General features: G+C 41.2%; 1 protein-coding gene across 6 annotated transcripts in view; it reads left to right on the forward strand.

The window, feature by feature from the left end:
* The window catches only part of GRM7 (glutamate metabotropic receptor 7), an 870101-nt gene that overhangs the window by 701197 nt on the left and 154954 nt on the right, over positions 1 to 13950 (forward strand). For 3 of the 6 annotated variants that reach the window (XM_060239598.1, XM_060239595.1, XM_060239596.1), the window contains exon 8: positions 1899 to 2834. The exons of 2 other annotated variants lie outside the window; for them this stretch is intronic. In XM_060239598.1, coding sequence (XP_060095581.1) covers positions 1899 to 2834 — 936 coding nt within the window. Of the gene's footprint in view, positions 1 to 1898; positions 2835 to 13950 lie in introns of those variants that run through there. One more of the 6 variants, XR_009555437.1, reaches the window with a different exon arrangement.

Raw genomic sequence — 13950 nt, forward strand, 5'->3', positions numbered from 1 at the left:
GATTGTGGATGTTGCGTCTGACCTAGTTACAGTGATGCTTAATAAACATCTTAATTTCACAGTCCTTATACCTTCTGTACCCATACAGAGCAACTTAACAGTGAAAGTTGTAGAAATACTCAGATGTAAGACTTGTGGGCATTCGATGAAATTGCTGAGCAGTCAGGTTAAAATGGATAAAAGGAAGTACTTCTTCACCCAAAGGGTGATTAACATGTGGAATTCACTGCCACAGGAAGTGGTGGCGGCCACAAGTATAGCCAGCTTCAAGAGGGGATTGGATAAAAATATGGAGGAGAGGTCCATCAGTGGCTATTAGCCACGGTGGGTGGGTGGGTGGATGGATGGATGGATGGATGGATGGATGGATGGATAGATAGATAGATAGATAGATAGATAGATAGATAGATAGATAGATAGATAGATAATTTTTTTTTTTTTGGCCAGTGTGACACACAGTGTTGGACTAAATGGGCCATTGGCTTGATCCAACATGGCTTCTCTAATGTTCTTATGTTCCAACTCAAGAAATTGTTCAGATATTACATTTGTTGCTCAAGTCACGCTCCAAAGTATGTTCTAACTTACTACTGCTTAGGTTAGGATTATGGTCATTGGCCAGCATTACCTTCTGTGATCATGAAGACACAGTATTCACCTACCACAATCACACTGAAGTAGTTATTGCTTTATTATCCATTATGCCTAGCTGACTCTGTTACATCTGTGCACTGAAGAACAAGCACAGAGCAACTTGTCTTAACAAAAATATAATGTCCAAACTGGCCCTAGATCTCCATATCATGAACAAAAAAAAACGAATGACTGCATCTCTACAGACTTTCTTCAAAGACGTTGCATTAAGCTCAGTGGCTTAGTTTACACTTTGAACCTCAGAAGCTGATTTTGAAGATTACAGCGATAGATGCCTAAATCACATTCAAAACCCTTTGTGCATTAAGCTATATTCTGAGTGATCTCTATGAACACTGGCTTTTCATGGCTATGAAAAATGGCTTTTCATCTCTTAAGAGTTCTGTGTAGTTACATGTCTAGCACTATGTAAGAAAATACCCATGTGGTTCAAAAATACAGTACTAATCCAACAAAATAGAACATCTAAATCAGGGGTGTCGAACTAATTTGTTATGAGGGCCAGACATGACATAAATGAGACCTTGTCAGGCCATATGTGTACCTATTTTAGATAGCAGAGATATAAACTTTATAAAGGACACAGACAAACACAATTAAATATTTTTTTAAAAAAAACCTTAAAACATGCTTAAAACATTAGCACTTGTTGGTCTTAAAGATGCTTTCTTTGTATTTCTCGCAGGGGATCCAGGGGGTACTGGGCAAAGGAAGCTCTGGCTCTTTCCTGCCTTCCCCAGGGGACTAGGAGGGGGAGGAGCCTCAGCCTATGGAGAAAATAGAGGTTTTGCTCTGTAGCTCCTGTGCAATTGAGCAAGCCTTGCAAAGCAAGCTGAGATGCAAAAGGAAGCAAGAGAGGGAGAAGGAAGCAAAAGACATCCAGTTGCTTGGGAGCCTGATAGAAACCCTCTGGGGGGCTGATTTGGCCCCCGGGGCAAATGTTTGACACCCCTGATCTAAATAATGTGGATTTTGTCTAATAATCCTTATTTCTTTTGTTCATTAGTTAATTTATGAAATTTGGGGTTTTTTAAACTTTTTGTATGCAGTAACGTTCATGTGTTACGGTTTATACCCAAATATTATGCATTTTTTTTAAAAATCTGCTTAATTATAAGGGAAACTTCATCTTTGCACATATTCATTTTTTTTCTTTTTCCAGTAAACTCTTCAGTTACCTAGTACTTTTTCATTCTTGTATCTAGACAACCATTCCCACTGACTTTCCATTCTTTTCTCTGTAGATTGACGAAATGCAGTGGGGCAAAGGAGTGAAGGAGATCCCTTCTTCTGTCTGCAGTCTTCCTTGTAAACCAGGAGAACGAAAGAGGATTATTAAAGGGATGTCCTGCTGTTGGCAGTGTGAGCTGTGTGATGGATACCAATACCAGTTTGATGAAGAAAACTGCAAGGTCTGCACCTACAATCAACGACCCAATGAGAATCGCACGGGATGTAGCCCCATCCCTATTGTGAAGCTGGAGTGGCATTCCCCGTGGGCTGTCATTCCAGTCTTCCTGGCCATGCTTGGCATTATTGCCACCATTTTTGTCATGGCAACCTTTATTAGATATAATGACACTCCCATTGTGCGGGCTTCTGGAAGGGAACTCAGCTATGTTTTATTGACGGGGATATTTCTGTGTTATATCATCACTTTCTTAATGATTGCCAAGCCAGATGTTGCAGTATGCTCATTTCGACGTATCTTCCTTGGATTGGGGATGTGCATAAGTTATGCTGCTCTGTTGACTAAAACAAACCGTATTTATCGCATATTTGAACAGGGCAAAAAATCAGTGACAGCACCCAGGCTTATTAGCCCAACATCACAGCTAGCAATCACATCGAGTTTGATATCAGTACAGCTTTTGGGGGTTTTCATTTGGTTTGCAGTTGACCCTCCCAACAGTTTTGTAGATTATGATGAACAGAAGACTATGGAACCAGATCAAGCAAGAGGAGTTCTCAAATGCGACATTACGGATCTACAAATCATATGTTCCTTAGGGTATAGCATTCTTCTAATGGTTACATGTACTGTGTACGCCATCAAGACTCGGGGTGTCCCAGAGAATTTTAATGAAGCCAAACCCATTGGATTCACTATGTACACTACCTGTATAGTATGGCTTGCCTTCATTCCAATATTTTTTTGCACTGCCCAAGCAGCAGAAAAGGTATGTACAATTAAGACATTTACATGAAATAATTATAAAAACAAGTTGTACTTTATCAAAATGAATTAGATAATTGGAAGAAGATTTCTTACAGGTATAGCAACACTAACCACATTGTATTCTGCAGCTAGTTTGTAGGCCATTTATTTGATGGTGTGAGGTGAATGATCAGTAAGATCTGTTGATCTGTCTGTTTCATGGTTGTATCAGTTTCAGCTATACCTTTTCCAGAATAATGGATAAAACTTAGTTGTCATCTTAACATAAGGGATGGCTCCTTGCTAAATCACTTTGATTACAGGATGTAAAATTAGCATCTGTCAAAAATAGTTTTGTACCAACACATATGTCTCAAGTTCAGATTAGCCTAGAGAGCAAAGTATTGTCAAGACTGAAGGAGTCTGTTGCTCAAATAGGCATTTCACAGACACATTTTTCAAACTACAGATTCTGACTCAACCCTATTAACATGAATAAGTCATGCCCAATGCTGAAAAACAATGTGCCAGGCTTCTGGCTTTTGCTAATAATTCTACTGGATTTGATATATACAAATGACATCTCTGGGTGGTTTTCTTTATCTCTCTGTGAAACTCAGCATGAATGTGAGTTCCATAAAAATAAAGCTAAGCAATAATACAAGGCTACTGTGGTCAGTTAAAGGTATCAGTAGGAAATTGCTTTATTCATCACTTCCACCAGTGTAATTAGGAATAAATAGTTTCATTTTAAAAATGATGTAGTTAATTTTCTGACTAAGATATTGGAAGCAAACTTGTAGGTGATTAAAGGAAAAGGAGAATTAGCCCAGGGGAGACTGAATGGGAGATCGCTACTGCTCATCACTAATTAGACAACAGTGCTTATTTCTCATGGCAAAATTTTTGCTTTTACATTCTCAACCCCTCACATTTGGCATTTGATAGTGTGATGGAAGCAGTGAGACCGAGAGGCATTTGAAATAAAAGAGAATCATTAACAGAAATATTTATGTATTTTATTTATTTATATATTAAGAAAGAAGGCAAAGGAGAGTACCGGAGCTGGAAGTGCTTTCTTTAAAGTGGCTATGGTGTAGGATACATACATGTGGATTTCATATGACTCTGTTTTATTAATAGGGTGGATAAAATCCCTGAAATGAGGACCTGGAGGTTGTTTGCTTTTTCTAACGGTAAAGTGTGGAATAAGACCAAAGTTGGACCAGTTTTATTGATCAGTGACCAGTTTGAAAAAATGAAAACAAATTGTGGTTAATAAGTGCCAGAATAGTGTGCTTGTATACAGTTCTGTAGGTGGTGCTAGAGGGATCGTTCTCTCCTTTCTCTAAAGTTTGGTTGCTTATGGTCTTTCTTTGCAAATACCTAGAGGCAACTCATTATATTATTAACTAAAAACATTGAAGCAGAGACTCTTCTTCCTGGATCATCTAGTAGTCCAATCTGCTGTAGTTGCAGGATTCCCTAGACTTAAGCTGTACAATGTTAGGACTCATCCAGTCTGTTCTTAACTACCTCCAGGGAAGAAGATTTTCCCACATTTTTTGGAGGGGGGGGGGTTCTCTCTCTGAGTGAAAAGCTTCTCTTGAAAGCACAGCTAGATCTATTTTATTACAATTTCTACACATTGCTTACTCTTCTCACCCCAAACAACCTAGTTATGAAGGCCGATGTGTTCAATACTTCATTTGAAAATCAATCAATGACAGTTAGCCAAGTAGTGATAGAAACAATACAGATGTCATCTCAGATGTATGAGCTGTGAAGCAAGAAAAGGATTATGGATAGTCCTAGAAGTTTGCGAAGGGCAGAAACCTGTCTTGTCCTTGTGAAAAACACAGAATACCCTTGTGTTTGAATGTTGTTAAGCTCTTTAGAAATATGATGTTTGTCTAGCCAGTGTTGAAACAGAAAATGAATGTAAATGTTCTTATGGTGGTGTGGAGGCACAGGTGGCAAAGCTGACAACTGCCTGGAGAAAAAAAATATCCTGTCCTGTTAATAGGGTTTTAATGGGATGTTATTTGTCAGGTGATGTTATTTACCCTTTTGCCATGGAAAGCTTCCACACATTAAACCTCCATTAAAGGGGCCCCTCATTTTTCTGTAACCCATCAAAAATACAGCTTCCCATTTCTCTGCCTCCCCCACCCTGTACACACACACACATACATACACAAAAGGAAAATATCAACAAACTGCAATTTTTGTGGTACTTTGCCTTGTATGTAATGTTGGTCCTGAAAAAGTCTTCAGTTCAATTCATACTTCTTACTTAGCATTTCTGTTTTTGTAAGGTTTTTGCAACTGGCAACCATTTACCATAGATTGCAACCACAGATGAAATGATTTGTTGCATTCATATATTAATTATATTGAATAATGTATTGTGCAGGTGTGTATCAGAGTTACAGAGGGACAGTGAAATACAGCCATATACTATTATTCAATATGACACTCTACATGCATGTTTCCTGTTGTTTTAAACTTTCTTTCTCTACAAATAATATATAGTAAACTATATACTGGTATATATGCTATTGCATTTCTGGAGGTTCGTGGTCCTGGAAGCATTTATTTCATCTCTGGCATGGTTTTACAACAATCAGCATACCTTCTCATCTCACTCCTCTCATTAAGATCTATCAGTTCAGGAATGCTATTGACTATGCTCTGGGCTTTTCCTTCTGAGAATTATGGGTCACTTGCAGTCAGCCTCTAGTGATCAAAACCTTCCACTGCTGCAGTGGGGAGTTCAGCATCGCTGACATCCCTGGCACCCCATTTGCTGCCTAGCTAAGCACCATGGTGCAGCATAGCTTGTTAACCTCGGTCTTTGGAGAGCAGTTGTATAAATGAAATGTTAGTGATGCTCCTGCCAAAATAATTGGCCTCGACAACACAACTATTTTAAATTCCTGAGCGGATCCATGGATACCTTGATCAGAAGTGAAGCAGCCTCTGAGAACTGTTAGACTAATTATAGAAGCTATAGGTTTATGCTGGAATCAATACAAAGTGGCACTTGAAAAGAACAGAAACAGCGCTGGTAAGGTCAAGCAAAGCAGGGCTAAATCAATAAGCCAAATTGAATCAAAATATTAGAATAGCAAAGTGAGAAGGTAAGGAGGTGAGTGAATCAAACCAGTACTGCAGCAAATTATTCACGGGACTGGCACACAATTAGTAGACATTCTCTGGAACCCTCCCCCTTTACTTGCAAATACATTTTTCACTGTGAATTGTAATATTTCTATTCTCTTGTGACTGCAGAACAAGTATCCATTTTCCAAGGAGTGGGGGGAAAAACAACCAATTGCTGAGGACTGCTTCACACATAGCACTTTTGCATAAGAAAGCACAAAAAGTGTGTGTAGATGATTGTGTATGCACCAGATTTGAATGCTTCTTTTGGTATTAATTACAGTAATTACAAAAAATTGTGTAATTTGTAATTTTAATTCACCATCTGAACAGCCTATGCCAACCACTACCACCATGCTTTTATTTCCTTTTGTTCTAGCTTCTTTCATTTTTGCAGTCTTTGCCTCTATTGGTTTAACTTTTACAAGGCAGCCACCTTTCCTAATAGAAGGCATAAAGAAAAAACAGTGTTCCTTAGAGGGAGGAGGAGAGAGACTCTGGGTTTTCCCAATAGGCTGCAAACCTTAAACCAGTAGGATTACATACATGTGTGAGTTATTCTAATCCTGAAGGATATGGGATGGGATTTTGCCTTCCTCTCTCCTCCCAATTCCTTTCCTGCCAAATTTTTCCTTGCAGTTTGCACTCCTCTGCTTTCCTGTTGCCAGGGGTTTCTATGTAGAAAAAGCCCAGCAGGAACTCTCCATGTTAGGCCACACCTTCTGACACCAAGCCAGCTGGAACTGTGTTCCTGGGCATTCCTGCTCAAAAAAAGCCCTGCCTGTTGCTGTCCAAACATTATCCCCTCTTCAAGCAAATCTACCGTAGTGTTCTGCTGCTGCCCAGATATTTTATCTTCCTTATGTTACAAAATGGCCTTTGTCTTCTGTCCCTCATGCTACTACGGGTCACCTACTGTCTGTGTTGCTGTTTGGAATCTTTCCTATCAGTTCTCCCATAGGCTTTAATGTTAAACATGGGTGCCTTTCATTGCTTCAAAGGGGACACTTTTATTTGCCTGAAATTTGGCAACATGTGTGTCTATAGGGAACACTACAGCCCCACCCCCCCACCCCATCCAGGTCATCCAATTTGGATGAAAAACCATGAATGTACAGATCCAAGAAGAGGTGATGTTTTCCATTGAAAACAATGGGAAATAAATAACAAAACAATTATGAAAATGAAATGACAATAATGAAACAAACAATAATGAAACAAAACCATACAAAACAACCCAATGCCAAAACCATACATTTTGGAATGAATAACAAAAATAAAACAAAATCCCATTCACAAGTCTAATGAGCACTTGTATTTCAGTGAGTGGACATGTGCCATAAATTCCTAGTTCAGTTCATAGGGGCTTTGCTGGATACAAACCTTCATCACTCATTTCTGCCTCAGCAGAGAGCGATGGGTATTATCAACTTTGTCAAACTTCTGCAGAGTCGAAAGTGGGGCACAGCGCAGCAGCTGCAGCGGATGCTGGGGCTGATGGCGGCGACTACAAGCGTGCTGCTCTTTGCGAAGCTGAGGATGAGAGGCCTACAGCTTTGGTTTCTCCGTCAGTTTCGCCCGTTACAGGACTCACCTCGAAAGAGGTTTGTAATTCCACCGGTGACACTTCAAATGCTGCAATGGTGGAAGTTAAAGGACAACATTTGTCAGGGAGCTCCCTTCCATCTACCTGCACCAACTGTGACTATCACAACAGATGCATCTTTATGGGGTTGGGGGGCTCATATGGACGATCTGTGTGTGAGGGGCCCTTGGCCTTTGAAATTGACTCACTGCCACATAAATTACTTGGAACTGCTGGCAGTTCATTTTGCTCTTCAGTCTTTCCGCCCCATGGTGGTGGGGAAGATTGTTGCTCTGCTAACAGATAACACCACTGTCCTGTGTTACATCAACAGGCAGGGAGGGACAGTCTCTCGATGGCTTTGTGTGCTGGATCTGTGGTCGGAGTGCCGGACCACGACATCTTTGTGAAGGCAGTGCATCTCCCAGGGGTCCTCAACCTCAGTTTGGGGTAGTGGTTAAGAGCGGCAGACTCTAATCTGAAGAACCAGGTCTAATTTCCCACTCCTCCACATAAAGCCAGCTACTCAGAGCTCTCTCAGCCCCATCTATCTCAAAGGCTGTCTTTTGTGGTGAGAGGAAGGGAAGGTGATTGTAAGCCACTCTGAGTGAAGGGTGGGGTATAAACCCAATTTCTTCTCCTCCCCTCCTACATAGATTGCCAGGTCCATCAGACCAGCCATTGGGAGATGGGGGTGAATGTACCAGGAGTGGAGAAGGAAGAAGCAAATATGACATGCCTACACCAAAAGTGTGTGACACAGAGTGTTGGACTGGATGAACCATTAGCCTGATCCAACATGGCTTCTCTTATTTTCTCTTATGAGTGACATAGATACATCATGTTTATTTCGGCTTATTCTTTGTTTACAGGAATAATTCTCCCTTGTCAGCTGGCCAGCAAGGTTCCCTCTAAGCTGTGGAGTCTTGTGAGCAGAAGTTCTCCTTTTTCAGCTACTAGCATTACAGTTGTGAGCTACTGCATAAATTTGTTTGCTCTGGGGCCATTTGTTCTGGGAGAGGCCATAACCTCTCCCTTTTCTCTGCTTCCTTCTCTCTCCTTCCCATCAAGCAGCCACTCTTTATCACTCCCTTTGTCTTAAGCTTCCTCCCACCAGCAGGAGAGAATCTAGGAAAACTATGACCTAGTTTTATGGAGCTAACCACTGGGCTAGGCCTATTTGCATAGTAAGGAATCCTCAAGGACATGGGGAGGACACCTCACTTTCCTGTATCCCCTCCCCCCATTATTTCCTCTTTCTCTCCTCCTGGTCACCTCCATATCCTCTTCCCTTTCTCTGCTTCCTTCTTTCCTTCTCAAACATCCCCCACCCTGTCTCTTATTTGCCCCCCATCCTCAGCTGTATTTTTATTTATTTACTTCATTCATACTCCACTTCCTCCACAGTGGGGACCGAACAGTTTACAGCTTCTCTCCTTTTTATCATCACTCTGTGAGGTAAATTGGAGTGAAAGCATGTAACTGGTCAAAATCACTTAGTGAGCTTCCATAGCAATATGGAGATTCAAACCTGGATCTTCCAGACCCTACTCTGAAGCTCTAATTTCTGTATCACACCGGCTTTCATAGGATGGCTACTGTTGAACAATAGCAAGCAGCCAGGCCTAGTTGTGTTATGCAAGAAGCGTTGCCAAGTCTGGGGACTTTGGGGGAGGAGCCAGGCGACTTTGGGGGTGAATCCATGAGCAAGGGTATGACAAACATGATTGACATCCAAAAGGAGTTCTGGAAATCACATTTAAAGGGACCATGCTCCTTTAAAATGCCTTCCTTCCATAGGAAATAATGGAGGATAGGGACACCTTCTTGGGGGGTTAATAAAATTGGACCCCCTGGTCCAATCCTTTTGAAAATTGGGGGATGTTTTGAGGAGAGGAATGGGATGCTGTGCTGAAATGTTGGTGTCTCTACCTCTGGAGCCCCATATACCCATGGATCAATTCTCCATTATACATGATGGGAATTGATCTCCATAGGGTGTAATGGAGTGCTCAGCAGCAATTTCTGTCCCCTCACTGCTTTCTGATGACCCTGAAGCAGGAGGAGAGCCTCCAAACTGGGAGATCCCCTGCACCCAACTGGAGATTGGCAACTATATGAACGTCATGTATGTAATAACAAGTCACCCAATGGTTATAGATGCGCCCAGGCCTGCCCCAATGAGTCCTACTGCCAAAGGTCAAAACATCTCTGGGAAATGAACCTGCCCCCTTCCCCTGCCTTTTACTCATAGTAACTCAGTCTGGCATGCTGTGATTGTCTAGCAATGGCTACTCAAGGCTTCCATTTCTTAAAGCTTCATGTTCCTTTTATCATGAAGTGTGTGATTGCAGCCAGTGACATGCAATTTAAACTCAAACAGGCATCAGTTTTAACAGAACATATGAGAAGGATAAAGGACTCCATTGTGAAGAAACCAGAAAAGCAGCCTGAAAAAGACCCAGTGTTGCCAGGAGCTGAGCACTGATTATTCTGTGTGCCACAGGAACATCCTGACTTCCTCCCATTCATGAGAGAAAGGTCAAAAAGTAGGAGCAAACTGCTGGTTTTAGATGGGAATTCCCTTATAGTCATTTATGTTTTTAATAAACAATTGAAGAAATCTGTCTAGCAAAAATGGTTTATAAACCATTATTATCTGAAATGCTTGAGTCACTTAACATCGGTTTAGTGTTGGAGCACTGTTCAGTCAGGAAGTGGGAGATGTGAGAAGAATATCTGCACTGTGTTTGTTGCTGCTAGACAAAACTCTACTTTCATGTCCCAGTTGCAGAGCGTCTATGTTACAGCCTCCCGCCCCATATATCTTAACAGGAAATGTGAAGCTCTTAATCCTTGTTGTTGCTGTTGCTGCTGTTGCCCAGTGACTTTTTAGTATGACCTTTCTATTTAAATCAATACAGCAATCTGGATGTACAGGGACCATTGGGTAGCATGTATTTTCACTAGCAAGCATACACATTCACTTTGGTATGAAAAAGGCGATCTAAATACTATAATTTGCAGGCACGTGCAGTCCAAATGAAATAAGGTCACATTAGGAAGTTGGTACTGTACATGTACATTTAGGGGGATGAAAGTGTTGCCTTTTATTTTGTTGCAGTGTAAACATTGATCGACTAGTTAAAACTAATATGTGTTTCACCAGGAAGGTACTGTAAGCTACCAGAAGTGCTTCACTGGCAGTTGCTATGACAACTATATATGCAAGGATATCAATGTCCATAGTCTTACAGTCAATGTACGGATTTGTAAATCCATATATTGCTAACCCAAATATAGTTTTATTAAATGAAGCCTGTACTCTGTTGAGATATATGTTGATATATATGTGTGTGTGTGTTGATATATATGTGTGTACTCCTTACTGTTCTTATTTCTCTGATAGTAAGAGAAGCTACACAATAATACATATCCATGGCTTGGGGAGCAAGTGTGGTGTAGTGGTTAAGAGTGGCAGCCTCTGATCTGGAGAACCAACTTTGATTCCCCACTTCTCCACATGAAGCCTACTGGATAGGCTTGGGCCAGTCACTGATCTCTCACACCTTTCTCAGACCACTTACCTCATAAGGTGCCTGTTGTGGGGAGAGGAAGGAAACGAGATTGTAAGCCACTTTGAGACTCCTTGAGGGTAGAGAAAAGCAGGGGTATAAAAACCAACTCTTCTCTTCTTCTTCATGGAATCCCATAGCATAACTTGGTGATGGAAGCAACTGTCATTCATGCATTTGCATTTACTCTGGAGAGGGCCCAAAAATTCTTTGACCGTTATGGTGCCATGAAACTTAAACTCTGTAAATTAAAAACCAAACACAATTCTCATTAACTTTTGGAATGTACATCAGATATTCCTGATTGTACATTATGGAATTTAGATGATCCTATGAAGGCAGTGATGCATGTAGTTTCAGGGATGTGAAGGGCTCTATGAAGCTGAGCCCTCAACCTCATGCCTAGGCATTTCTGATTAAGGTTCCCAACTCATTGATCAGATTAATGAATGATTGAATTGCAAATAATGAATCAAATGGTATGTTTTCTTAATTAGACGTCTCATTGCTGAGCCAACATATAAGGTCCTTTGCAAGTCAGTTATGCAACTCATTTTAGCAAAGTGGTTACATGCATCATGGCAAATGCATTTATATATATATAAATCATTACTGATCATGAAAACAAGTTATTTCCATTAAAATGTCTCCTGGGTGTCCTTTGTTATGCAATATTTCTTGAGTACCCCAATCAAAAGTATATTTAGTTGATGTGTATAGATTCTTATTAAGTTCCTTTATAGAATCATAGAGTTGGAAGGGGTCATACAGGCCATCTAACCCCCAGCTTAGTACAAAATCAGCCTAGCGCATCCCTGACAAATGTTTGTCCAGCCGCTGGTTAAAGGCTGCCAGTGAGGGGGAGCTCACCACCTCCCGTTGCAGCTGATTCCACTGCTGAAAAACTCTTACTGCAAAAAAAAAGTTTTTCTTAATATCCAGCCGGTACCTTCCCATCCATAATTTAAATCCATTATCGTGAGTCCTCTCCTCTGCTGCAACAGGAACAGCTCCCTGTCTTCTTCTAAGTGACAGCCCTTCAAATTCATAAAGACAGCAATTGTGTCCCCCATCAACCTCCTCTTATCCAGACTGAACATTCCCAAGTCCCTCTGCCCTGATCATCCCCGTTGCTCTCCTCTGCACCTGCTCTATGCTGTCCACATCCTTCTTGGAGTGAGGCCTCCAGAAATGCACACAATACTCCAGGTGCAGCCTGACCAAATGCAGTGTACAGTGGGACTAGGACATCTTGAGATCTGAATGCTATGCCTCTGTTGATAACACCTCAAGATTGCATTAGTCTTTTTTGTCATTGTATCACACTGGCTGCTCATATTTAGCTTACGGTTCACTATACCCTAAGGTGTTGTTCACACACACTGCTACCCAGAAGGGTATCCCCCATCCAGTATGCATGTTCCTCATTTTTTTTGTTACCCAGATGTAAAAGCTGGCACTTATCCTTGTTAAATTGCATCTTGTTCACTTCTGCCTGCTTTTCCAGCATGTTCAGATCTTGTTGAATTCTAACTATCTTCTGGTGTATTTGCTACCCCTCCCAATTTGGTGTCATCTGCAAATTTAATGAGTAGCCCCACCACAGCCCCATCTAGATCACTGATAAAAACATTGAAAAGTGCAGGGCCCAAAACTGAGCCCTTTGGCACCCCACTGGACACCTCTCCCCATTCAGATGTAATGCCATTGACAACTATTCTTTGAGAGTGGTTCTCCAACCAGTTCCCTATCCACCTAACTATCCTAAAGTCCAGACCCCAGTCCTCTAGTTTACCCATTAGAACATCATGGGGAACCCTGTCAAAAGCTTTACTGAAATCCAGGTAAACAATATCAACAGCTCTTCCTTGATCCAATAAGCTCATCACTCAATCAAAGAAGAAATTGAAGTTGATCCAGCAGGACCTGTTGGGGACAAATCTGTGCTGACTCCCTCTGGATCACCAAGTTGTTCTTTCGATGCTCACAGAGTGATCCCTTTAAAACCTGCTCCAGTATCTTCCTGGAACAGAGGTCAGACTGACTAGCCTGTAGTTTTTTGGGCCATCCCTCCTCCCTTTTTTGAAAATTGGGATCTGCCCTCTTCCAGTCTTGTGGCAAGTCTCCCATCCTCTAAAAGATCTGGAAGATGATGAACAAAGGTTCTGCAAGCTTTAAGTCATTAAGGCTTTCTGCTTTCTCTCTGTCCTCTCCATTTCACGCAACAGTAGGCCAACCACAGTTTGGTGTAGTGGTTAAGTGCACGGACTCTTATCTGGGAGAACCGGGTTTGATTCCCCACTCCTCCACTTGCACCTGCTGGAATGGCCTTGGGTCAGCTATAGCTTTTGTAGGAGTTCTCTTAGCCCTACCTACCTCACAGAGTGTCTGTTGTGTGTGTGTGTTTGGGGGGAGATTGTGACTGCTCTGAGACTCTGAGATTCAGAGTATAGGGCGAGATATAAATCCAATTTCTTCTTCTTCTTCCTCCTCCTCCTCCTCACATATCTGAAGAAGATTTTCTTGTTGTATCAAGCCTCCCTAGCGAGCTTTAGCTTATTGTGAGCTTTGACCTCTCTGATGGCTGACATACAGTTCCTAGCAGCCCACAGATACTCTTCTTTAGAGGTATGTCCTTGCCTCCATTTCTGTCTGTTAAAAAAGTACAACAAATAAGACCCAAAAATATTTAATCAATTTCACTTTCTTGATTTATAATAAGTTTAATTTTACATCAATAGAATTGGATTCATTGCAGAAATTAGATAGCACAGATGTCCATAATCTGAATAAAATAAAATATATACGGGTTG

This window comes from Heteronotia binoei, chromosome 5 (genome assembly GCF_032191835.1).
Source record: "Heteronotia binoei isolate CCM8104 ecotype False Entrance Well chromosome 5, APGP_CSIRO_Hbin_v1, whole genome shotgun sequence".
Lineage (NCBI taxonomy): Eukaryota > Metazoa > Chordata > Lepidosauria > Squamata > Gekkonidae > Heteronotia > Heteronotia binoei.